Source organism: Pongo abelii, chromosome 1 (genome assembly GCF_028885655.2).
Source record: "Pongo abelii isolate AG06213 chromosome 1, NHGRI_mPonAbe1-v2.0_pri, whole genome shotgun sequence".
Lineage (NCBI taxonomy): Eukaryota > Metazoa > Chordata > Mammalia > Primates > Hominidae > Pongo > Pongo abelii.
In genome coordinates this window covers 201,905,080-201,929,144 of record NC_071985.2, presented here as the reverse complement: position 1 = coordinate 201,929,144, position 24,065 = coordinate 201,905,080, and the positions used below count along the sequence as shown (strand labels likewise).

Here is a 24,065-nt window from a genome sequence, read left to right as displayed (position 1 = left end):
CTGTCGTAGAATCCCTTAAGAGTAGCATGAATTTGACTCAGGAAGAAAAGTGAAGAAGGCATCATTTACTCTATAAGGATCGATTCCCTGGTGACCCTTAAAGGGGATGAGTTTGATGTTTCCTCATAGCAGTTTTTCCCCTCTGGCCTTCAAAGCCAACCTGCTCAATTCCACAGCTGGTCCTTGCGTCTCTTTCTTTCTGCCAGCGCCAACATGCTCCTCATCATGAGGCCTATCATCAGCTAGTACTCGGCAGACTAGGCTGAAAGAGGAAGCTGGCCTTCCAATGGGAGTGCTTTAACATCTGTCCTCTTCCACTGTCCAAAACCTGGCCGCTACTTCAATGCAAAAATGATGCCTTTGCTTTTTAATGTTTTATGTTAGAACCAGGGTTAACTGAGAATAGCTGGGGAGGGATGAAAAAAGAATCAGCTCCTTCTTTATCTAAAAACATCACATGAGACACTCGGGCGTGCTCAGGAGTCTGATTTCATTCTTCTGGCCACCAGCACACCTTTGCTCCTGGCAGGGAAAAAAAAAAATAGGGCAAAGGTTCTGAAAAGCCATCAATAGGCTGGTCTCCTGGTATTTGGGACCCAACTAGAGAAGGGAATTTTCAGAAATGTGCTAGAAATACCAGCTCTGCAGAGATTTGACAGCCGGTTTGAAGGCTTCAGGCAGTTTGGATAAGCATCTAGACTTTGGGTACATTTCTGAGCCTGCTCTGTGAGTCCTTTGAAGTGTATCCAACTTGAATAAACCTTCCAGATAGCTGGGGCCAGTGAAAAAGCTTTCTTTGGAAATCCCCCTGGAAGTGCCTTGTTGCTTTCTCACAGGGCAGCCAGCCCATCAGGACAAGAGATCTAAAAAGTAGAGAAGGAAGAAGCTCAAGAGAGACTGTTTCTATAATATTCAATTCACTGTCTTTTTTCCCCTTCCTAGCCTTTTTTACATAGGGAGAAGGACACAACAGATAGATCACCAAACTCCCAGTGGACTTTGAGGACCGTGAGCTTAGATCTGCTCGTGGCTTGCCCATGACCCCTTTGTACTGATACAACCTGGCTGTTTCTAAAGGCCTAGGCTAAGATGTACAGGAAAAGTACCACGTATATTAGAATAATGAAGAAAAACAGGAGATGTTATTTGCCCTCCAGAAAGTCATTGCTGGAAGCACTTATGGAGAGCTAGTGACAGGGCCATGCATTGGTACAGGCAGAAGGTTCCATCTCATTTCCCAGAGAAGCATTCCCTGGCTGCCTAGGACAGAGCTGGAGCCTGTCTTCTCTCCTGTTTGCACAGGTTTTCTAATCACAGAATTACTGGAGCGTCAAGAAGCGCCTGCATGCTTGGAAGGGCTTCCAGGCAGATGAACACACCTCAGCACCGGGTGGCAGTTTCCCAGGGTGCAACCCGGACCGGCTCTGGGTCACACTGACAAGGTGAAGTGGATGGGCAAAGAGTGGGTGGGGTACTGAACACGGGTTTCTTTAGGGAATCAAATAGGGAGGGACCTTTAAAGCCGGAAGTGGGACCTTCCAACGTGCTTTGGTTCACTTGAGAGGAGGGGCTGAGTGATGCTCCTTCTCTAACTCAAGAGACGTAGGCGTGAAGAACAGGGCACAAGATCCCGAGGAGCAAAGGGTCATCAGCTGTCCCCATCCAGCAGAATCTCACAGCGCCACTGGCTGACCACAGGCTAAGAGGGAAATACCCTTTATTTTTTAATTTGTATTTTTCGGAGACTGTCTCATTATGTTGCCTAGACTGGTCTCAAACTCCTGGGCTCAGGCGATCCTCCCACCTCAGCCCCTTGAATAGCTAGGATTACAGGTATATGCCCCTGTACCCGAAATGCCCTTTTTTGATCCTGGGACTAAATGAGAAAAGGAGGGCAACAGGGAGCTCTGGCTGCAGCACCAGAGGAACCCACTGGAAGGGAAAGGGCAGATAGCTTTGTTTCTTTATTATTTAAAAAATATTAACAGCAATTAAAAACAACAACAACAACAAAAACATTCACAACCTGTCACAGAGTCCTATAAGCTTTGGCCATTTATTCCCGACGGAGTCCTTCATCCAAAGGCAGGTGGGGAATTTCAGCCAAAAGGCCCCTTCATGGTTTTCATGGGTGGGTACTGCTGCTCCATCGGCATGGCCCCAAAGCAGTCAGAGGGGTTACAGTGGCCAGCCTTGCCTGGCTGGCCCATGGGACCCGGGGGCCCAGGGATGCCGGGGATGCCTTGCTGGCCCATTGGTCCTGTTGCACCCATCTTGCCATAGCCTGGAGGACCTTGAGGACCTAGGGAGGGAAGGGCCACAGAGGGAAAATCAGAAGACCCAGATCATAAGGGAAAAAAAGCCATAATGGCATCAACACCTTACATTTGATGACTGTTTCTCAAGTTACCACGTTTTCATGAAGACCTAGTCTGATCCTCACGTTGATTTAACAATAACAATACTGCTGGCAAGTTTTATTTAGAACTTCCATGTGCCAGGCACAGGGCTGAGTGCTTTTGATGCATTATTCATTGAATCTGCACAATTTCCTGAGAAAGAAGCTATTGTCTAATTTTGTAGATGAGGACACAGGCTCAGAGAGGTTGCACCTCTGGTAAGTTGTGATGCTGGGTCTCAGAGCCAGGTCATCAGGCTTTGGCCATTCTCTTTCAGACTATATAGCCAAGCATTCATCTTAGAGAGCACTTCCAAAGGGCTTAAGTGGCCTCTTCAAGGTGTACAGCCAGTGAGGTGCTGAGTAGAACTTGAACTCGAGTTCCTCGGCCCCACCTCCATGCAGCTCTCTCCTACTGCATCACGCTAGCCCAGTTTAGGACTTAAGGACAGGTACTGAGTCTTCCGCCCCCACATCCCCACAGGCCCTGGCAGAGTGTCTTGCACACAGTGGCATTCCTATAAATGTGGTTGACTGGCCTGTCATTATTTGGAGTTTGACACAGCTGTGTCATAGAAGAAACAGAAAGAAAAGGGGTCTCTGCTGCTCTGGATTCATGGTCTCAAATGGTGGTATTTCCTACCTGGGGGGCCGGGAAGACCATTTTCTCCTGCAATGCCAATACCAATGTCCCCCTTTTCACCTTTGGTACCAGGCAGTCCTGGAACAAAAGAAATAAAATAAGTCCTATCCCTGAGCAGAAAAATGACACAGCCAGTCAGATTACTTGAAACACACACACACACACACACACACACACACTCCATATTCACAACAGACCTCATGGAATACTTAGGCCTGCCCCAAAGAACTACATGTGTCCCTTGGGAACTGTAGGGCAGAGCTACCTCTCACTCCTGGCAAGCCCTGCCGTCCTTCTCTGCCAATCTGACCAGGGAGCCCAGGTGACCCTGGAGCGCCTGGCCTGCCCGGAGCACCATCCTTCCCTGGAGGCCCTGGTCGTCCCGGAGCTGCCGCCATCTCCATGGGGAACTGCATCCTGGAGGTGTAGTAAGCCATTCTCTCTGTAAAAAAAGGACGAGGACAGGGACAGGTCAGAGGGTCCCCCAGGGACTCAGAATGACTGCAGATGCTGCATACAGGTCACCAGCATGGAGTCCACAGCAGCCTTCCTTCACAGGGATGTCAGGGCAAGGAGTATGGGGGTGGGTCTCGCAAGGGGGTTCCCACATCCTGGCCTCCACATCGCTCCCCATGGAGATCCTTCCAAAGCACAGATCTGACTATGGCATCTCTGCTCCAACACCCCTCATTAGTTCACCGCTGGCTTCAGAATAAAGTCCGGATTCCTTGCTTGGCATTCAAGGGTCTGCTTCCCAAGCAAGACGTCCAGCCCCTTCAGGACAGGGCCTGTGTTTTCCTCAGTCCCTGGCACATCAATGTTGGATGAACAAATGAACAGAAAAAAACACTTCAAATAAACCACCCCAGCCATCTTACAGTGCCGCTCGCCCCTGTATTTAGAGCTCACTTCAGGCAGACTCGTTTGATACCAATTTTCTTGTCTGTCTTCTTTGCTCAAGTGGGGGCTCAGGGAATGCGGGAGGGAATCATTTTGTCTCTGAACAGAACAGGTGACAAGGAAGGTCTGAAGGATAATTGAACATCTGCCTGTCAACCCCAGGCCTGTGAGTGTGTGGAGGGTGAGAGCAGGAGGACATTGAGCTTTAAGGAAAAAGAGGCCAAGGCAGGGCAGACAGGTCACAAGGAAGGGCAGGCAGCACCCACTGCCACCCAGCTGGCTGCCAGTTACCATCAAACATTTTAATGATCTCTTGTCTGATGAACCTCTTGATTTCATCATAATTCACCATGTCTCCCTGAAGAAAGAGAAGAAAACCTGCCTCAATTATACTTCCAAGCCTGGCATTTTCCCCTCTGGGAATAAAGGATGGGGAGGAAGGCAAAGGCCCCAGGAGCCTCCCACAGATTCTTTTTTTTTTTTTTTTTGAGACAGAGTCTCACTTTGTCACCCAGACTGGAGTGCAGTGGCGCGATCTCGGCTCACAGCAACCTCCGTAGATTCTTAATCCAAAGTCCTAACCACCCAGATATTGTACAAAACATTTTGTGCTTAAGTGCATTTTTCTGGGGAGAGGGTCTTGTCATCCCCACCCTTCCGCACACAGTTAAGAGCTGCCCTCTATGGGAGCCAGGCTCTCTCCCGCAGAATGTCAGCAGGAGCTTGGAAGATGATCCGAGCTCCACCCCACATGCCTGCTCTATGGGACAGTGCCCACGGCTGCCAGCCCTCCCCCTTACCATGGAGCCAGGCACACCAGGCAAGCCAGGGCTCCCCGAAGGCCCTGGAGCTCCAGGGTGGCCTCTCTCTCCTGCAGGGCCCGGTGGCCCAACAGGCCCCATGGAACCACTCTTGCCAGGTCCACCAGGCATGCCGGCTCTCCCCTTCTCTCCTGCCTGGCCCTTCTGTCCTGCAGCTCCTGGATCACCCTACAAAGATAGATACTTACTGCTGTCAAATTTACATCATGATGTCTCACCAATCTGCTCTTTTCTCTCCATCCTCCCACCAGGCCCCCAGCGTCTCCCTCTAGACTGTGGCCACAGCATCCTGACAGGTCACTCCACCTCACTGCCCCAGAGTGGTCCTTCTAGAAGACAGTTCTCCTGGTGTTACTCCCTGCTTAGAAATTCTGATGGCTCCCAAATGTCCTCAGGATAAAGCACTCATTCGTTGGCCAGGAATGCAAGGCCGTTCATTATGTGGTCCTGATCGTTCCTTCCTCAGCCTCCTCTCCCCACCCTCTGCCTCCCACCAGACCTCAATGGTGATGATTCTCTGATTCTGCCATGTTGTTGTGGTCCTGAATGCCCTTCCCCTCATCTCTCTCTACCCAGTGCACCCCTCCTGAGCTGAAGTGTTCCCATTCTCTCCGCAGCCTCTCCGACTCCCCAGGCTGGGTTGGGTGCTCCTCCCTCTCATCCCACAGCGCTATGTCTCATGTCTTCTGGAAAACTTGCCAATCCCTAGTGTAAGTGTGACTGGTCTATTGTGAGCACCTATTGTTCAGGGACCTCTGTTTACCTGAGGCCAGGACAAGGGCCTGGAGTGTGAGCAGAAGCAAGGGAGTGCTCGGGAAATGGAAACAATGAATGAATCAATCAGTCAATCAGTGAGTAAATGAACTGGAGATTTCCTTCCCCCCAACCACAGCTAATGACCCCATGTGAGAAACTTTCAGACACTATCCTGCTCCAAGTTCTGCATTTTTTTCCCCTGCCCACTGGCCTTCCTGTGTCTCCTCTCTGTGGCTAAAGCCATAACTTGCAGCTGGGCTTCATCCACTTGTGAGCTTCTCCTCTCAAGCCCAGCCAGTGCCCACTCACCTTGGGACCAGGAGGTCCATAGAATCCCTGCTTTCCAGGGGGTCCCTAGAAGAAAGCAAAAGTCAGAGGTGAAGTCCGGGCAGCATCTCTGAGGCTCCCTGGGGAGGGAGGAGCAGTGAAGAGGCCCCTTCCACAGCCTGAGGCCCCTGGGTGTGTCCAGCCCGGCTCTGTGTGAGAAAGGAGCGCAGCCTCCCTGCCCGCAAAGGGGCCGACAGCTAGAAGGGAAAATAATGTCCTCTGGGGCATGGCCTTGTTTAAGCATGTTGGCTGGGCCCCCATCACAGATGAAGAGAGGCAAGAAGTCAGAATGAGAGGGCCAGTCTGTGGCATACTGGGGGGCCTGGAAAGACCTGATACCCAGGAGATGTTTGTTTGGAATTTATTATCATTATTATTATTGTTGTTGTTGTTTCTTTTTGACCAGGAAAAAAAAAAAAGATAAAACAAATCTCACTCCCATCTTTGGCCTCAAGTCTCTAATTCCTCTCCCCAGGATAACAAGGATTAACAATTTCCAGAGACAGCCCGTACATAGAGGGAAAGTTTACTGAAAAAAATGAAGAGGGGTCAGGGCAAGGCGAGGAGCAAGAAGCATCCCCAAGGAAACAGAGAAGACCAGTACAACTGTACCTCTTTGCCAGCTGCACCATCCGTACCAGGTTCGCCCTGGGGAGTAAAGAGCAATGGAGACATGAGGAGCTCCAACCCAGTTTGGTGTCAGATGCCTCACTTTGTACACGGGGCAAGCCCAGCCCCCTGTTCCACCCAGAGGCCACCATCCTCCAGCCCTCACCCTCTGACAATCTGGGCACAGGCCATGGAAACTTAGACCCCCACCCCATACACCAGCCTGATCCCAGAGCCCCAACAACTCCCAGCCCCCGTCTACAAGAGCTTTACAAGGGAAGAACAGACCGTGCCTGCCTTGCTGTGTGCTTGGATCCTGGCACCTTGCACACTCCCTGGCTCTGAATCTATGTTAAACGTTTGCTGAATGAACACATGAACAGCCTGAGCCGGCCCCCTCCCTGAGACCGGCAAGGCAGCCTCTCTTCTGGTGGCTGCTGGGGAAGAGGACTCTGATTGCTAGGCAAGTGGGAGATTCATCCAGGGGCCATGGAGGCTCCTGAGCCTGCAAGGAGGGAGGCAGGGTCCTTGGCAGGAATCAGAGCGAATAGGCGTGGTGAGACTGGGCCCGCCTGGCAGATGGGCTGACTGGAGTGAAACACCCCAGCCCAGGCCACCAGCCCCAGGGTCACTGCTGCTGCCCCCCAGAAAAAGTCTGCGTTGATGGAAAGCATCCTGATGGGTCCCAGGAGACCTGGGTCCCTGCCTCTGCTCTCCCAGGAGACTTTTCATCCCTGACCCTGGCAATCAGTTGCACCTGATGGGGTTCACCTGTCTGGAACTTTTGAGTGAGGTAGATTTGCAGAGTGGCTAAGGACACGAGTTCTGGAATCAGGCAGGCTGGGATCAAGTCAGAGCTCTTCCACTCACTAGCTATGTGACTCCGAGCAAACTGCCTAACCGTGCGGAGCCCCCGTTTCCTCATCTGTCAAACGGGGACAATCAGATCCACTAAATGGGACTGCGGCACAGATTAAGATAAAATGCACAACAAGCACTTAGTCCACCATTCGGCACACATCGGTGACCGATATATCAGCACTCTTAGTGTTAAACGTGAGCTGAGACCAAGTCCTGGTTTCCGAGGACCTCAGGAAGTTACAGTAACAGCACTGCATTTCTGGTTCCTGACATTTAGCAAGATTTTCTGTGGTTACCGACAAGCTCCCCTGGGGAAGGGGAAGGGGCAGAACAGGGACACGTAGCTGAGGGGTCTGCAGAAGGTTGATGCTGAGGCACCGTCATGGGCAGTGACCTCGTGTGCAGCCTGGCACAGCACTGCCTTGCAGGGCCTGTCCTTCCAAATTCAGCATGATCCTCAGGCCCGAATGCCACACTGCCATCCTGCCACGCTGACAGCCTCTCCTTCCTTGGAGACCCCAGATATGTTATGCTGTGCTCAACAGGCCTTGAGCCAACTGACTCTTTCCCCCTGGGCTATGCTGTAGAATGTGGGATCTTACCGGGGGGCCAGGGTGTCCAGGGGGGCCGGGCTGGCCTGGGAGGCCTGCAAGGCCCCTTTCTCCTGTGGCTCCTCGGTCTCCTTTCAGACCCTAGAGAACAGGAAGGGGGACGGTGAGAGGGGAGGAAAGCAGGCAAAGTGGACTCCCATGTAGCCAGAGACAGACACCCGATCATGTGCCAGGGACTACAGGGAGAGGTGGCACTGCCTGAACTTGCAGCAGGACTCTGGGATGACCTCCAGCCCTCTCCAAAGCCCTCTGCCACATCCTGGAAGGCGAGATCTTTGGAGGCAGGAGAGGCTGACGCCAGGGAAGGAGGGGATGAGACAAACTGTTCTCCATCCCCCCAGCTTCCTCTGAATGGAGCCCACAGCCAAGCAGGGGCAAAACTCCTGGGAGGGAGGAAGGAGCGGAGCGTGTTACTCACCACTGCAGAGATCCCAGCTGGTCCTGGCTGGCCTGGAGGCCCTGGTGGCCCCTAAAGAGAGAAGAGTCAGTGGGATAGAAACAGGTTCTAATAGTAAAACCCCTGGGAGGCACAGGGCCTGACAGCAGAAACAAGCTCTAAACTTCAGCAGCTCCATTTCCTCTGGAAACCTTCCTTCGCTCTGGTCTTGCACTTGAGCTTCTGACAAGATTTGCGCCCAGAGCTGAGGCCTGGGGGTCCTGGGCACACAGGACCCTCCCTCCAACCCAGGCTGAGTGGAGCATCTGGGGCTGTGCTGAGGGGGATGATCTGAAAGCCATGGCCAGAGGCCAAGTGCAGAGGACAAAGGCCTGGGGGAGTTACTCCCTGGCCTAGGTGGCTACTGGGACCCTTGCTTCCCTAAAGGCAGCCCACTTCCTGCTGTTCTATGGAGGAGGGAAGACCAGAAGCTGGGGGTCTGTGCAGCAGGGGGTGAGGGGCAGGGGCTTGGCACTGACCCCGACATCCACAGTGACAAGGAGCCAACACTCGCTGGCCAACACTGGAGCGCACGGGACTCCAACACCCAGACAGTCCCCGCTGCTGCACTAGGGCTGCATCTGAAATGCCCTTCCCTAGCTCTGATGCCTACATCCATGCCTCTGCGGTGCAAAAGGTCACCTCCCTGATCAGAGTGACACCTTCTCTGAACCCCTGGGGCACTTGGGTCTCTCTCATAGCGCTTCCCACAACACCCCCAGGTGGCACGTTCTAGAGGCCATAGCCTCTGTTCTGGTCATCTCCAGTCTCCTGGGGTGGGAGTGTACAGCTCAGAGACTGCCACACTGCAAGACGAAGGGGCTGGATGGACGGAAGTAAGAGGCGGAACCCTGCACACCCTCGGCCTCAGCCCCACTGAGTCTCCAATGGGGCCACGCTTCTGAGTGCACCTCCCCCTGTCATCTGTAATGTGAGGGGGAACCAGGCTTGATATGGCATTCCCAATCCAGGGCCTCTGGACCCCTTGAGATGCATTAAAATAGTGATGGGGGCCTGAGAGTTCTTTTTTTTTTTTGGTCATGAACTATTTTTAACATTTCCAAAAGGCTCCTGGAAATTATTATGCAGCCAACCACAACAGGGCTGCAACAAAATGCCAGTATCTTCGCTTTTCTCTGGAGTCGCATCAGCTCAGACCGTCACACTGATCAAAGGCACCGCTTGGCAGTCATCTATGTTAGTGATGAGTAAAGTAGACAGGAAATTCATTATTGCTTGATAAATGTCCTCTCCAAGTCACCCCATCTTGGGAAACACACCACCTATTTACCCAGTTGCCCAAGTCAAATGCAGGAGTCACCCCTGGTTCCTCTCTTTCTGTCACTCTGTCTCCCCAACCCCAATCCAGCTCATCAGCAAGTCCCCCAAGCCTGGCATGGCGCAGGGGCTCCACGATTATTTGTTGACTGAATGACCTCCATCTGATAAGTGAACTTGAATGTGCCCAGAAAATAAGAAAATAACGAAAAGCCTGGAAACCACAGAAGGAGTGGCCCCAGTGCTCCCACGGCTGGGGCAGCCCCTATGGCAAGTTCTCTCAGGTCATGACAGCCTACGCGCCACCAACCACCCCGCCAAAATGCTAACTCTTATGGAGACAGAGACAAAAGTGGTTCAACTCACAACGTGGCCGGGGGGACCGGGTCTTCCCTGGGGTCCCATGGCACCAGGTTCACCCTGCAGGAGCCAGAAAAAGGAAAAAATGACACTGAAACTGACTCGCTTGCACCATGTGGCTGTCAGGTGGGAGGGGCTGGGCAGAATACGTGGTAACGCCAATGGCCAAAGGAGCTGGGCCAGTTCCCAGCCTCCAGACCCAAGTTTCCCAGAGAGTTAGGTAGAGAAGGCGGATCCTCAGCCTGAGCAGGCCAGGCCCTGCCTTTTTAGGTTGGTGACCCAGCAACCTCCAGGGAGCAGAACCAGTTACAACCCTTAAGAGGAGGGAGAAAGTTCAAGACGTGCAGTGTTGGGTGACACCCCTCCCAGAAGGCTGAGGACAGAAAGCAGCCAATTTGCCAGTGAGCAGGAAGAAGCGGCTGCATCCCAGACTCCGCAGAGTCTGAAGGCAAACTGAAGGCAGCCATGTGGATCCCTGGCCCTCACCTCTGCGCCAGGCCGGCCAGTGCTGCCAGGGGGACCTGGTTTGCCACAGTCACCCTAGAAGAGAGAGAAGCAGCTGGAGCTTACCAGACCTTCACTTGACATCCCTACCCCAAGTCAACCTCACATCAGAGGGACCCTGCCATCTGCCCCAGCTTTGGCCAGAGGCCCTCTGACACCCTCCAGCTGGTAGACAGAGAAGCCCTGACCCAGTCTGCCAGGCACCGGTGGCCCCAGGAGGCTCTGATGCTGGGATGGCCTCTCTGCCCAGGATAGGCTGCCATGTATGTCTGGGGGGCAGGCCTTCAGGAGAGCAGAGATAACCTGCTTGGCAGAGGTCACCAGCCCTTACCTTAGGTCCTGGGAGGCCAGGATGTCCTGTTTTTCCCTTAAAGCCCTGAAAGAAAAATCAGGGAGTTCTCATGTCCCTCATGTCAGCTGGGGGCCTCTTCCCACTCCTCCTTCCTCAGTTCAAACAATTCAAACCAATCCAAAGTCATAACACAGTCCACGGAGGATCTGGATTTGAGCTGTTGCAGCCACCCAGGCAGAAGCTGCAACTTCGCAGCTTCCAACTCCTTCCTGCAGCTCAACTTACCGGTGGTCCCATGAGTCCAGGGGGGCCAGCAGGACCAGGGTCCCCCTAGGGAAAGAGACGAGGAGGATTGAGACAAGAGTTTTGCCCAGCTTGTATCCAACTCATACCTCTGTCCTCCCCTCTCTCCAGCCCTCCCCAGCTATCCCAAGATGGAGGGAAGAATCCAAGCCTGGCTCAGCCTCTGACTGGCTGTGGATCCTCAGTGACTTCCAGCCCCTCTCCGGGCCTTAGCTTTCCTTCTTTGGGATATATAAGGGGGTTGACTTTGATGTTCTACCCTGTCCTATGGCCCCAGCCCTTTCAGATTCCCCAGCAAAACCCAAGGAGCCAGGGCTTGCTCAAGTCCACACCCTGATTCTTCCTGAAGCCCAGCCTGGTTTCCTCAGCTGTCTTGAGTTTCTGCGTACATAGTGCCTTCACCATCCTGCCTTTGGTGAGACCTAGCTCGCCTAACCTGCTTAAGGCCATTAGGAGAACTGGGAAGCCAAGGGGCTGTGGTGCCATCGGGGAGCTGGGGTAGAGAGAGACAGACCGAGGGAGGGCATGGGTGCCCCCTGACAAAGACGGGGATACTTCGGTTCTTTCCATCAGGGTTCCCTTGACTTTGGCTCCTCTGGCAAAAAGGAGAGGAAGGGGTGCCTGCCCTCCCAGCCCATCATCTTACCCTCAAGCCAGGCTTGCCATCCTTCCCATCCAAACCATCCAGACCGGCGGGGCCCTGGAAACAGGAAAGAGGCATTTCTACATGCTGGTGCGGGAGCCCTAGGAGGTGGGAGACCTGGCCCAACCCCTCAATTCTCTCCACCCCTCCCCTGACTCCCACCCCAGCACACACACACAGGTGCACACACACACATGCATCACACACATGTGCACGCACCGCACACACCTGCCACGCTGAAAGGGCACACACTCACCTGAATCCCAGGAGGTCCCGGTGGCCCAGGGGAACCAGGCAGGCCTGATGGGCCTCGAATCCCTTCGCTGCCCTGGAAACCAGCCCACCCCCCCCGCCCACAATAAAGTCAGCAGGGCTTTGCCCCACCCGTGGAGACCAGGCTCTGGGTCAAGGGTCCTGGTGACTGCTGGAAACAGGACAGCTGGCTTCTGGGCCCAGTCTGTCCCTGTCTAACTGCATATGTGCCACACGTCGCCTCCCCAAGAGGATCTGTCTTCATCGGCAAAGCATCCCCTTTCCTTGCTGCCCCATGAGGAAGGGACAGGGCATCTTCTCCAGTGCTGACCCAGGGGCCGGCATGGCAGGGGCTCAGTAGCATGTGCTGAACTGAAAGCACAGCTTCAATCCACTGTGAAAGCTGCCTGTCGCATTCTACTCCTCCATCAGACCCCCTGCCTCCTCCCCACCTACCTCCCTACCTTTCCCCCCATCCCAGCAGACATGGGCCCGGGCTGCACAGAGGCCTCAACAGCACACCCAGCGCCATGTGGGCTCTGATTCCCCAAGATGAAAAAGTGGGTGCCCCTGTCCTCAAGGAGCTCACAGTCCAGTGAGGGTCATGGGCCCAACACAACCAGGGGCAATAAAACTGTCCAAGTGTTCTGTGTGGAAAGGGGCTCAGGGAGCTCAGGAGCGGGGATCAGTTCCCTCTGGCTGGGGATCAGGGAGAGTGTCACAGAAGTGTCACCAGATGCTAGACTCTGAGGATGTCTGGGATTGGGCAGGTGGAGGAGAAAAGTGCATGCCAGAGGGAACCTAAGAGAAGGATAAAGACTTGCAAGTGGGCACATGCCTGGCCTGGCCAGGGTGTCTGGGGGAGCCTGTGGGATGGGCCAGCAGGCAGAAGAGGCTGGAAGAGTCACCGTGATGAGTGGGGGCCCTGAACGCTGTGCTAAACTTTATCGAACAGTCAGTGGTTTTTAAGCTGTACTTCTTAGGGCGCTGGGGCTCCTGGGGGAGCCTCGAAGCTGGGGGCATGAAGTGGGGACTGAAGAGGGAGACTCTAGGACCCCCACCGTTGTCTTAGCCAGGGAAGCCCCACTCGTATTTGTTTTATAGATTGAGGTTTTTACATTTGCTTTTATGTGATAAAAAGACTCTGGGGCTACAAAATAAAGTCTGAAAACCCCTGCCACAGGCACTGGGGAGCCACTGAAGGTTCAAAGTAGAAGAGTGATGAGAACTGATGCAAGGATTGGAATGTTTACCAGAAAAGGCGGGGGGAGGCAAGCAGCATAGCGGGGAAGGCAGCTGCACTCTCCCAGTGTGGAGAGGGTGGCTGCCCTGGATCAGTGGCTGCAGGGTGGTCAGGGGAAGGGATCCCGCTAGAGAGACCCAACAAAGGGGAAAAAGAACTCGGGGGCACTGTAATGCCACCAGCCACCAGGAGGGGTCAGCAGAGCCCCAACCAATGTTGGCCCCCACTGGCAGTTGGGATGAAGAACCACTGGCCAGAGGTTTGGGATTCTCTGCAATGACCAGCCTAAGGAGAGCAGGGGCTGCCACTCAGGTCCTGGGGAGGGGAAGGAAGGGGAAGGGGAAGGGGAAGGGGGCTAGCAACCACCACTGTCCCAAGCATGGCTGATCAGCATGGGCTCTGGGGAGGTAGTGAGGGGCCCAGGTCCTCCTGGAGCTGGGAAGGAAGTCTCAGCTCTGCTGCTAACATCACTGTGTGCCTCTGGGCTGCCCGAAGCCTTGTGGGTGTCAGTTTCCTCACCTGCACAGTGAGACGTTCATGTGTGTGCTCTCAGGGGAAAGAGGCTCTATACAAGGCTGTAGGCGCCTGCCTGTCCCTCTGAACCCAGATCCCCCTACCCCAAGCTCAGAAGTCAATCTTAGGGCTTCTTACACCACCCACTCAGCACATCTAGGGAGCCCAGAGGTTGGGCCGAGACAGGGATGTCAGCCCCAAGCCAAGGCAGAGCCATGTCTCCAGCATTTATCAAGCCAAAGTCAAGAGCAGCCAGCATAGGAGCTCCTCCAACTGCTGCTCCCCCAACCCTTGTCACCAGGCAGGACACGGGCCACCCCTGCCCTCTCTGGGCCCTTGGGGACAACTGGAGCACGGCTACCCAGGAGGAGCCCATTCCCCTTCCACGTTGGTGTCTTCCTTCAGGACGCGCTTCCCCCTTCTCTCAGCTCCTTGCTCATCCTCCCGCCCAGGAGACGAAGGTGGCCTGGGCTGCCTATCACATTCTACTCCTCCATCAGACCCCCTGCCTCCTCCCCACCTACCTCCCTGCCTTTACCCCCATTACAGCAGACAAGGGCCTGGGCTGCACAGAGGCCGCAGGCATCCTGGGCCAAGCAGACATACCGAGGAGCCCACTAGTCCACTGCAAGCGCTGTTGGCCTCCAGTAGTCACTGGGCCCATCCTGGAGGCCTCTTTTCCCAGCCTCAATGCAACTGGGTCAGTCTTGGAATTTCCTGACAGCCTGATGCTAGGGGTGGGACAGGGGCATGGGAGCTGCATGGCTCAGATCTGTGACTTTGCCAACCCGGGGTCCTGCTCACCTTCTCTGCTTGAGGGCCAGGTGGACCAGGTGCTCCAACTTTGCCTGGGAATCCAGGGGGACCCTGTATCAACAAAGGGGCAGGCAGGAATGAAAGTGGGGCTGGAGGGGGAGCTCACCTTCTTTATTCTTCCTGTGCGTGATGCACTGTTGTTAATGCAATTCATTTTGACTTCCTAGAAGCACCACTTGGGAGCATTACGTCTGCCTGGCCTGCTGGGCTGGGGCCCACACAAGAGGCTGGGCTCTCCAGGTCCTGGTTCCTGGAATCAGGCCTGGCCACCCAGGCCGTTCTCCCCTGCCTCTCCCCTTTTCTCTCCAGGACCATCCTCCCCGAGCCTGGCCTGGTCAGGCCTGCCCCTCCCGATGAGACCACATCAGACAGAGCTGGCTTTGTGTCTTCTTCACTCACCGGTGGGCCCGGAAAGCCTGGCTGGCCTTGAAATCCCTAGGGTGAGAAGCAAGGGACAGTGTGCTGTGCCACCCCCTCTCTCCTGCCTGGCTGCCCAGGTGGAAAGAGTGACAGGTGGGGCACCCTCAAACCCATGGGCTTTGCCCTCCCCTCTGCTCACCATGGCTGGCAGGTGAGGCTCTGGGCATGAGGTAGGTCACAACCCAAGGACAGGTAGGGTGGGGAGACTAGAGCTGGTGATCACCAGGGACCCAGCTCCTTTCCTGCCTCCCTGCAGCCGGGTCCCAGTCATCACTCACCTGATCGCCCTTCTCACCGGAGTTACCTTGGGGTCCTCGCTCTCCTCTGGGACCCTGTCACCCACAGAGAACAATGCAGCCGAAACCTAATCTTCTTGCCCTCAGACCCCAGGACAAGACCAGGACCACATCTCCCCATGCCCTTCTTCACTCACCGCTGGGCCTGGGGGGCCTGGGAGGCCTTCAGATCCTGGGGGGCCCTAAGGACACAAAGGAACAGAATCAGTCACTCCTCCTGGGGAGGTGAAGGATGAGGTAGGGGGATGTGAGAGGTGACTGCCCAGAACAGAGGTGGCATGTGCTGGGAGGCCCCTGGGCTGGCAGGCCCCCTCTGCCTGATCTACTCAGGCTTCCCTGCTCTTGCCTGAGCTACTGAACCAGCCTCCTAACTCGTCCTGCCACCTCCTGGCTCACTCCAAGCCAGCCAGCAAATGGCTGCCCTCTTCTCGAGCACAGCTCTGATTATGTCACTCTCTTGCTCAAACACCTTGTGCGGCTCCCTCTGCCTCTGAGTGGGGCGCACACTTTCCACCAACGCTGGTCTTTGAGGCAGCCTGTGATCTGGCACCAGCCACCCTTTCCCACTTCTCCTCCCTCTCTCCTTCTCATCTTCCGCCTTGCTCAGTCAGACTGCTGTTCTCTGACACACTCTATACCCTCACACCCCCAGGCCTTTGCACCCTTAGCACAGCTTTCTCTTCTACCTAGAATGCCCCCTTCCCCCCCTCCTAGGTCCCCTGAACCCTTGCCAAATCATTTGATGGCTGGAAGCTGTTCCTGCAGTGCCCCACCCAGCCTCTCCCTCTGGAATTCCCCAGTACAGACAGCCACAGGGATCCCTCCCTCTTGCTAGTCAGCTCTCAGCTCAAATGCCACCTGCTCAGAGAGGCCTTCCTGTCCCTCTGCTTCGATGGCGCCCAAACACCTCTCCAGCCCCTTCTCCTGTCCCACTTCCTCCATGAGTCCCAGCCCTCATCGTTCCTAGGCACTTGTTTATTCATCTGGCAGCTGCCTCCCCCACGGCAGGGCAAGAGGGCAACTGCCTGCTCTGTTCACGGAGACATCCTCAGGGGGAGCCCGGCACCCCACAGGCCCCTGAGAAATATCTGTTACTGAGTAAATGCCTGATGGGGTTTGCTGAATCCCACTGGGGCCTCACTGAAATTGGTGAATCTGTAAGACTGCAGTCCCAGTTTGGCTGATCCTAGATCTGAGGTTTGTGAGGTTTGTTACCAGATAGATGTGTGTTCAAGTCCAGGTTCCACCACTAACTCACTCACTAACTTCGGGACCCTGGGTGAGTCTCAGCTTTGTCATTCAGGGGGCCCCAGTGTCCTCATCTGGTCACAGCCCAACTCCTGTGCTCAACGTGGGGCCTGGCAGGCCTTGGCTCTGGAGGGTGGCTCTGCAGGGCCTGGGGTCCACTGGGGATCTACAGTCCCAGGTCCTCCTTTGCAGGAGGCGGAGGAGTGCTTCTGCGGCTGCCTCCTGGCCCCCTCCCCTTGGCAGCCCTGCGGGGATTCTCCTCACAGCCTCCACCTCCACAGCGCCCAGCCTGTGCTGCAGGCTTGGGGGCGGGGGGGGGGCAGCAGGGGTCACGATCCTCCTCTTCACAGGCTGCCGCCGAGTCTCCAGCCCGAGGCTGTGAGGATCCACGTGCAGCCCCGCACCCGCCCCCGTGCCGCTGGGACTCACCGGCTCTCCTTTCTCTCCCGCTGACCCGGTGTAGCCACGCTCCCCCTTGATGCCCTGACAAGTGGCAAAGAGACAGTGGAATTAACCCTGCAGAATTAGCCCGTCACGGCGCTAATGCGAGGAGTGGAGACTGCAGCTGGCACCCAGACCGGCTCTGGGGGGATGGCACTGGGAGGACCACTGGGTGCTCCAAAACTGCTGTGCCTCCCGTCCGCCACTGTGCCCCCCAAGCCCCCAGTGGAAAGGAGGACACACCCACCCAGCAGCTTCTGTGGGGGTGGCACCTCTAAGCTGTCTCTCCAATCTCCCAAACCCCCACCCCCAGGAGGCAGATCTCAGTTCTTGCCGTGTCTGGGCCTGGCAGAGCGCTCTGAGAGTCAGGCCTGAGCAGAGTGGTGGGACCAAGCCACGCTGCTAAGGGCGCCTACAATGGAGAGAGGGGGCTGCATGGACTTTAGGCAAAGGAAGAGGCTGAAATGCCTGGGAATGGGGAGCCCACCGAGGGTTGCCCAGCCTGGCTCTGTCCTGACCACCAGCCCAAGCCTCTGGTACCTGGCACCCACTCCCCAGCAAGGGTCCCCTTACTCACAGGCAGTCCTGGGGGGCCCGTGGCACCTGGGTAACCTGGTTGCCCTGGAGGACCCTGCAAAGAAAGGCAGACATGATGGATAGCCCCCCAACATTTCTGTTCTCCCCTCGCTGGGTAAGAGGGTGGCCAAAACTAAAACCTCTGGGACTGCCATCTAGCAGGTGCCAGCCTGCCCCAGCATTGCCCACTGGGCCATCTCCCCAAGCCCCAGGTCCCCTCGGTCGTGACCACCACCACAGATCTGGGCTGGGGAGGCAAACCCCAGCCTGGCCCAGACCCTGAGAGCTGAGCCGGAGCAGGGGGCCCATAGTAGGCATGAGGACCAGGGAAGAGGTGGTGGGCGGGGCTGCTGAGTGACAACAGCCAAGGGAGGGAGGGGAGCCCCCAGGGACGCTGCTGGAGGACAGGGGCTGTGCGTGCTTCTGGCAGGGAGTCAGGGCACATGGAGATCGGCCTCCTTTGCTCCTGGGGGAGTGTGGAAACCTCACACTGAGGGAATTCCAGCAGAAGGGCAGAGAGTCTCAAGGAGTCCACCTCCCAGCTTCCACTCAGCAGCCACCCATCGGAGCCCAAGCTCTGCCTCCCCAGCTCTTCCTCCCTTTCCAGCCCTTTCCAGCCGCTGCCAGCTTCCTCTTACCGGCTCCCCCTTGTCTCCAGTCAGGCCCGTGAGGCCTCGCTCTCCTTGAAGGCCCTTCGAGAGAAAAATCATGAGAAACTGCAGGAGCGGGCAGTCCCCACCCAGCCCCTGACTCCTTCCCCCTGCCCCGCTGCCTTCTGTTCCCACTCCAGGCAAATGTGGAGGCCATAGTGGCTCTCCTAGTGTCCCTAGCAAGGTGACCCGTAATGGGTGTGCTCCAGCAGGATGACTAGTAGAGGTGTGAACCCCACATATGGGTGCCTTTCAGGAGGATGCCCTTCAAGATAGATAACTGTAGAGATATGCCCTCCAGCAGGGGTGACTCTGGGAGGGTACCTCTCAGGTGCCCGTCGCTGGTATGCCCTGCCATGGTAACTGACTGGGGCACACCTTTAGGAAGGTGACGGGTCAGATGTGTGCTTATTCTGAGGGGCAACTGTCAGGAGAGGTACCCCAGATGGATGCTGCCACCAAAGTGTATCATATCATCAGATACCCAACACTTACCTGTCCAAGTCCCCCACCCCAAGCAAAAATCACTTTCTTGGAGGGAGGCACGGGAGAGACACAGGAAGGCTGCCTCCAGAGCAGTCCCTGTCACTTTGTAGGGTGAGAGGGCATGTCACTTGCCACGAGAGCTACAGCCCCCACCCCTAATTCCTTACCCCAGCCTTTGCAGGTGCCACGCCATGAAGGGCACCTTTCCTGCCCCCTTCTCCCTCATCCCCTCAAGAGATGGCGCCCAAACCTTTCCACGACACAAGACAGATGGCTAGACGGACAGATGGCCCCTTCACCCAAGCAAGCAGAAACAGACAAGGCCCGGCCACAGATGAGGAGGTGGGGACAGATGGAACTGTGACGAGGAGGGGCCCTGCTCCCTGAGCCTCCATCACCAGGCCTGGGAGGAGAGGAGCCAGGCCCCAGGAACACGAAACCTGACAAACAGGAGGTTAGTTTCCGTGACCCAGGAGGGAGCAACAATGAGGCTGGGGGTGATGTAAACACACCTGTGACGATGACGAAGGCAGAGCAATTAACGACACCTGGCAGAAGGAGCCGGCCAAGGTGCCGGGCAAAGAGGGGCAGGGCCGCACAACACCCAGAAACCCAACTGGCTGGTATCATATGCCCCGCCTTGGAGCAGACTGGGACTGGAGCCCAGGAAGAGGAAGGCAAGAGGAGGCAGCTGAGAGTTTCCTCTAGGACGATGGAAAAGGTGCAGGAAGGGCTGCCTTTAAATCCCTGGGTGCCTCTGGACAGCCCTGCCACGCAGCAGGGCAGCAAACCTGTGCCAGCCTGCAATGTGAAGCCCTAAAGCTTTGGCATCTCTGCTGGGCTCTGAGCCAGGTGCCTGGCAGGGCCCCAAGAACTACTTTCAGCAAATCTTCAGGCAACACCGAAGGTGGTGAGAAGCAGGAGGCAGAGTGAGAAGGCAGGAATGGAGGGGCCCCCTAGAGGCACCAGCTTAAGAGGAAGGTTCACGAGCTCAGGAGGACTTGGGGGAGTGCCGCAGGATGGTGGGAGAAATGGAGAAGGAAGACAGAACGGGGTAAGAGAGAGAAGAGGAGAGAAAGAACGCAGGAGAGGAGGGAGAGGAGAAAACGGAAAGGAGTCAGAGACTGGGAGGATGTCCAAGCTGCCGGGACCTCAGAGAACCCGTGTCGTTAGCTACCGTGCCTGAAGGGGGACAACAAACACGGAGGACGGAGGTGAAGGCACGACAGGAGGGAGACAAGCAAAAGCCACAGAGACCTGGCTGACGGGGGGCGGGAGGGGAGGTCGAGCAGCGCTAGGTTCTTACAGGCAATCCGGGGGAGCCAACAGCACCAGGAAAACCTGGGGGGCCCTGGTGGGAGGAAACAGGCAGGTCACATCTCACAGGCACAGTAACCCTGGGACAGCCTGGAGGGCACAGTCTGGGGCTTGGGGGTCATGGGGAGAGGAGGTCATAGGAGTATTTTCAAGGCAGCTGGAAAAGAGACTCCTTGAAAGTCTTGGCTCAAAAGACAACTGTTCCTCCCCTTGGCTCCGGGAAGAATGGCTCCTCCGTTGACAGAGATGCAGAACGGCTCCAGAGTCAGAGTGCTTCCTGAGTCTTCCGGAGTCTTAACTGAAGACCCAGTTGCAGCGGAAGCCCATTTCTTTCAGCCTTGCCCCCCATGCCTGCCACCCGTCCTCCACCTGTCCCCCGAGTAGGGGGCTCCCTGGCTCTAAGACAGCTCCCACCAGCCATTTTCTTCTCCAAAGAAAGCATTTTCAGTTCTTTCAATCTTTCCTAGTCACTTCTATTTTCCTGCCATGTCAACATCACAGAGGACTCCAGAGTAGATGCCCTGGTCTGGTTTTTGTAGATTTACCCTAGAGATGGTCCTACAGAGCAATGGAGGACAGCTCCATCTTAGCCCGGAGCCCTTGTGGGGACTGGAGTCACAGGGGCATGGAGAGGTCTGGCCAGCATGCCGCATGCTTCCCTGGTTGGGAGGCTGTGAGCCTGAAGCCTAGGCCCCCTGCCGAGGGCAGCCTGGGAAAGCTGCGCTGTGGAAAGCGCAGCAGGGTGTGGGGACAGGGAAGCAAAGATGTGCCTCTGAGGACCTCCCCTAAGCAGGACCATAGGCAGTAGGCAGAGCAGGGTGTTTCCAGGGCATTCGGTGGTGGGAGAGCACAGTCCCTGCAGATGCTCTGTGGAGGGACGGGGAGGGCAATGGAAGTTCCCTCCTCCTGCCTTGCCCAGCCTTTTGGGGACAAGGCCGCGGGATGGTGTCTGAGTGTAATGACCCCTTTGAGAGCCTCTCAAGCAGGCCAGAGCACCACCGATACTTACGATAGGGCCTGGAGGACCTGGGGAGCCCCTCATGCCAGGCGGACCCTGCAAACAAAGCCAAGGGAATTGGATGAAGAGGCCCAGGTCCCATAGAGCCCCCGGGGTTCCAGCAGCCTTCCTCCCAGCTTGCCTGGGCCAAGGTCAACAGAGGGCGGCTGCTGTCCAAGCAGGACCACTTAGCTGATGTTAGAACAATCTTTCATTTCGCTCATTCGGCCATCCTACAAACATTTAATGAGCAACTATTACGTACCAGGCATTAGTCCAGGGGCTAGGATCACAGCATAAACAAAATAAAAACCCCTGCCTCAAAGCAGTTACATTCTAGGGGAGAGATGGACACTAACAAATAGAACAGGAGCTGGCACATAGTTGGTGTTGAGTTGACACCTGTGGAATGTTCCTGAATGAAGTAAATAGGCAGGATGTTGGATGGTGATGAGTATGATGCAGGCCAAGGGGACTGGAGGCTCTGGGGTTGGTGTGGAGTTCAATTTTAAAGAGGGTGGTCAGGGGAGGTCTCTCTGAGAAGGAGACATTTGAGCAGAGCTGAAGGAGTGCAGGAATGAGCCCTGGAGAAGAGTGTTGCAGGCAGAGGACGCAGCTGGGCACTGGGGAGGAAGAGTGTGTCCTACCCTGGGTCCCGTGCATCCCAGAGAAGCCATGTGCCAGGACAGCAGATGAGCCCAGAGTGGTAAAGGGCATCAGTCACGTGAGGCCTCGGAGGCCCCCAAGAGGTCTCAAAGGCAGACAGGGCCCCAGCTCCCTTGAAGATGAATCCTCATCCCTGGTCTTACCTCTTCTCCTCTCTGGCCTGGCAATCCCGGAGGACCAGGCAGGCCTGGGCTCCCAACACAGCCAGGATCTCCCTCGCTGTTGTCACCCTGGAGAAGGATGGAGACGGTGACAGTGAGCAGTCAGGGCCTGTCCCTGTGGGGCACGGGGCATGGTCGGGGGAGATAAGGCGAGGCACTCACCCGGGCCTCCTCAGCTCTTGGGCGCTCCAGTGACAAAAAGCACTGCAAGGGACAATGAGAGGCACTCTGTCTGATGAGGCAGCCAGGGAGCCCTCCTGCATAGGGTGGCCCCAAGCCCAGTCCCTACCTGGGCACAGTTGTCGAGGCCTGGCACACCGGGGATGCCCTGGTCTCCCTTCTCTCCCTTCTCCACGAGGTACCCTGGGTGGGCCCTCTGCCCCTGGACACAGTCGCCGCAGATACTCTGATCAGGGAGTCGGGAGACGAGTGGGGAGAGGAGATGGGCAGGATGGGCCAACTGGGGAGCCCCACTGAGAACCCAGAGCCGGGGCTCCCTGCCCCGCCGTCTTCCCTCCTCCCACACTCCCTCCCTCCCCAGCTGCATCCCTGCGGCAGCTTTGCTCCATCCTCGGGGGACCCACTCTCAACAATTGGCTTTGAGTTTCCTCCAGGAAGAAGCTCTGGTACAGCTAAGCCAAAGCCACTTTCCAGACAGGCGTGTGGGCGGAGGCGAGGGGCCCGCAGAGGGACCATCTGTCCCGGCTGTTCCTGCAACCTGCACCCACTGTGAGGACAAGCCATGAGGAGCGAGGCTGGAAAGGCTGGCTCCGAACGCCAGCTTCTCTGCCCAAGGGAGCAAAGGAACAGCTGCGGGAGGAGCCAGGCCCTTCCCAGGTGCCCCTGGGACACATCTCGGATTGCTCACAGGCTCCTGGCTCGGATCGCGCCACCAGAATTGTCTTCCCCACAGGAAAGGGTTTAACCTTCTTTGGGTCACAGACCCCTCTGAGAGTTTGACGGAAGCTATGGGTCCTTTTCTCAGAAAAATCAAACCCACTAGTGAAAACCAGCCTGCAATTTCTGAGGACTCAGAAGCCCGGAGCCTGTTTGTGGCCAGTGTGGTGTCCACAGACGCCCAGGCAGGAGCTCCTGCTCACTTTCACTGCTCACCACCAAGCCCAGTGATAATGGCTGGCATTTACTCAGCACCCATGACGCTGGGCATTGTACATAATAAGCCCTGCACATTATCGCATGCCATCTTGACGGCGCAGTGAGGCAGGGAATCTTATAAGCATTGTGGAGATGGGAAAGCCCACTCAGGAGAGGCGGCGTGACTTGTCTAAGGAAAGTGGGAGCCTGGATTGGCGTGGGCCTGTCCTAGGCCACAGCCAGTGCTCTCTCCCCAGGCTTCCTGGACTATGGGTGCAGGTGGTGGCTGGGGCTCTGGGTCAGCATGCCCCGGGTTGCCATCTGACCCCCTGTCCACACTATGCACAGTTTCTATTTGGGATCCTCTGAAGAGCACTTGATGAAGAAGCCAGCGCATGAAATGTTATGGGAGAAATGTCAAATCCTGGATTTGGAGTCACACGATCACTGCCCAGTCATTGACAGAAGCAGAGGGGAGAAGAGCTGGGGGTTTCGTTGCCACAACCCCACTGTGATCCAACATGTAACTGATGCCAAGAGGTTACCCCGACCTCCTCTGGCTGCTTCTGGAGAAATCTGCCATTCAGAGCAGGGAAGGGGTAGAGAGCCCCCATGCTCTGCCCTGACCAAGGCCCATCGGGGTCACGGGATGTCCAGGGCACTAACTGGCCGGTGTCAGAAAAGGGTGGCCAGGATGAGGGGGGGCTCTGGAGGCCAACACATGGGAAGCACCCCTGAGGATGCTGAGCTAGAGGAGAGAAAATTCAGGAACATAAGGGCCTCCTTCAAAAACCTGAAGGCAACCTGGGGAATTACTGTGCTCTCGTTACTAGCGGTGACTAAGCAAAGATGGGCTATGTGACCCTTGATTCCAATAGGAACTTCCGCTCAGTTTGGGAAGCCGGACCAGGCCACAGCCCTCTGGTAGAGTATTAAGGCTGTGTACAGGCCCTGGCACAGGCCAACCCTCTGACCAGGTCCGAAGTCCCCTTTCTTGGACTGCCAGAAGTGCTTCTCGAATCCACCTCCTCCCTGGATTCTTTCTGGATTGACTAGAGAAGGGCTGCAGCTTTCTTCCAGGCCACACCCAATCTCACAGCCCCCCACCACTGCACTTTCACCCCCTCTGCTTTGCTTTGGAAGCTG

The 24,065-nt window shown here is 56.1% G+C and overlaps 1 protein-coding gene across 30 annotated transcripts in view; it reads right to left on the bottom strand.

The window, feature by feature from the left end:
- Positions 1-1,951: 1,951 nt before the first annotated feature.
- COL16A1 (collagen type XVI alpha 1 chain) overlaps positions 1,952-24,065 on the bottom strand; it is a 51,973-nt gene continuing 29,859 nt past the window's right edge. For 12 of the 30 annotated variants that reach the window (XM_024252201.3, XM_024252225.3, XM_054555764.2 and 9 more), the window contains 27 exons: positions 22,114-22,230; positions 21,987-22,028; positions 21,807-21,893; positions 21,010-21,054; positions 19,990-20,034; positions 18,186-18,239; positions 17,549-17,602; positions 16,960-17,013; positions 15,420-15,464; positions 15,265-15,318; positions 14,966-15,001; positions 14,555-14,617; positions 11,999-12,070; positions 11,746-11,799; positions 11,082-11,126; positions 10,836-10,880; positions 10,487-10,540; positions 10,007-10,060; positions 8,345-8,395; positions 7,918-8,007; positions 6,458-6,493; positions 5,828-5,872; positions 4,742-4,930; positions 4,233-4,299; positions 3,307-3,483; positions 3,042-3,119; positions 1,952-2,302 (listed from right to left, as the gene is read on the bottom strand). In XM_024252201.3, coding sequence (XP_024107969.1) covers positions 2,100-2,302; positions 3,042-3,119; positions 3,307-3,483; positions 4,233-4,299; positions 4,742-4,930; positions 5,828-5,872; positions 6,458-6,493; positions 7,918-8,007; positions 8,345-8,395; positions 10,007-10,060; positions 10,487-10,540; positions 10,836-10,880; positions 11,082-11,126; positions 11,746-11,799; positions 11,999-12,070; positions 14,555-14,617; positions 14,966-15,001; positions 15,265-15,318; positions 15,420-15,464; positions 16,960-17,013; positions 17,549-17,602; positions 18,186-18,239; positions 19,990-20,034; positions 21,010-21,054; positions 21,807-21,893; positions 21,987-22,028; positions 22,114-22,230 — 1,956 coding nt within the window. In that variant the 3' untranslated portion in view covers positions 1,952-2,099. The other 18 variants (XM_024252218.3, XM_024252233.3, XM_054555771.2 and 15 more) reach the window with 4 other exon arrangements.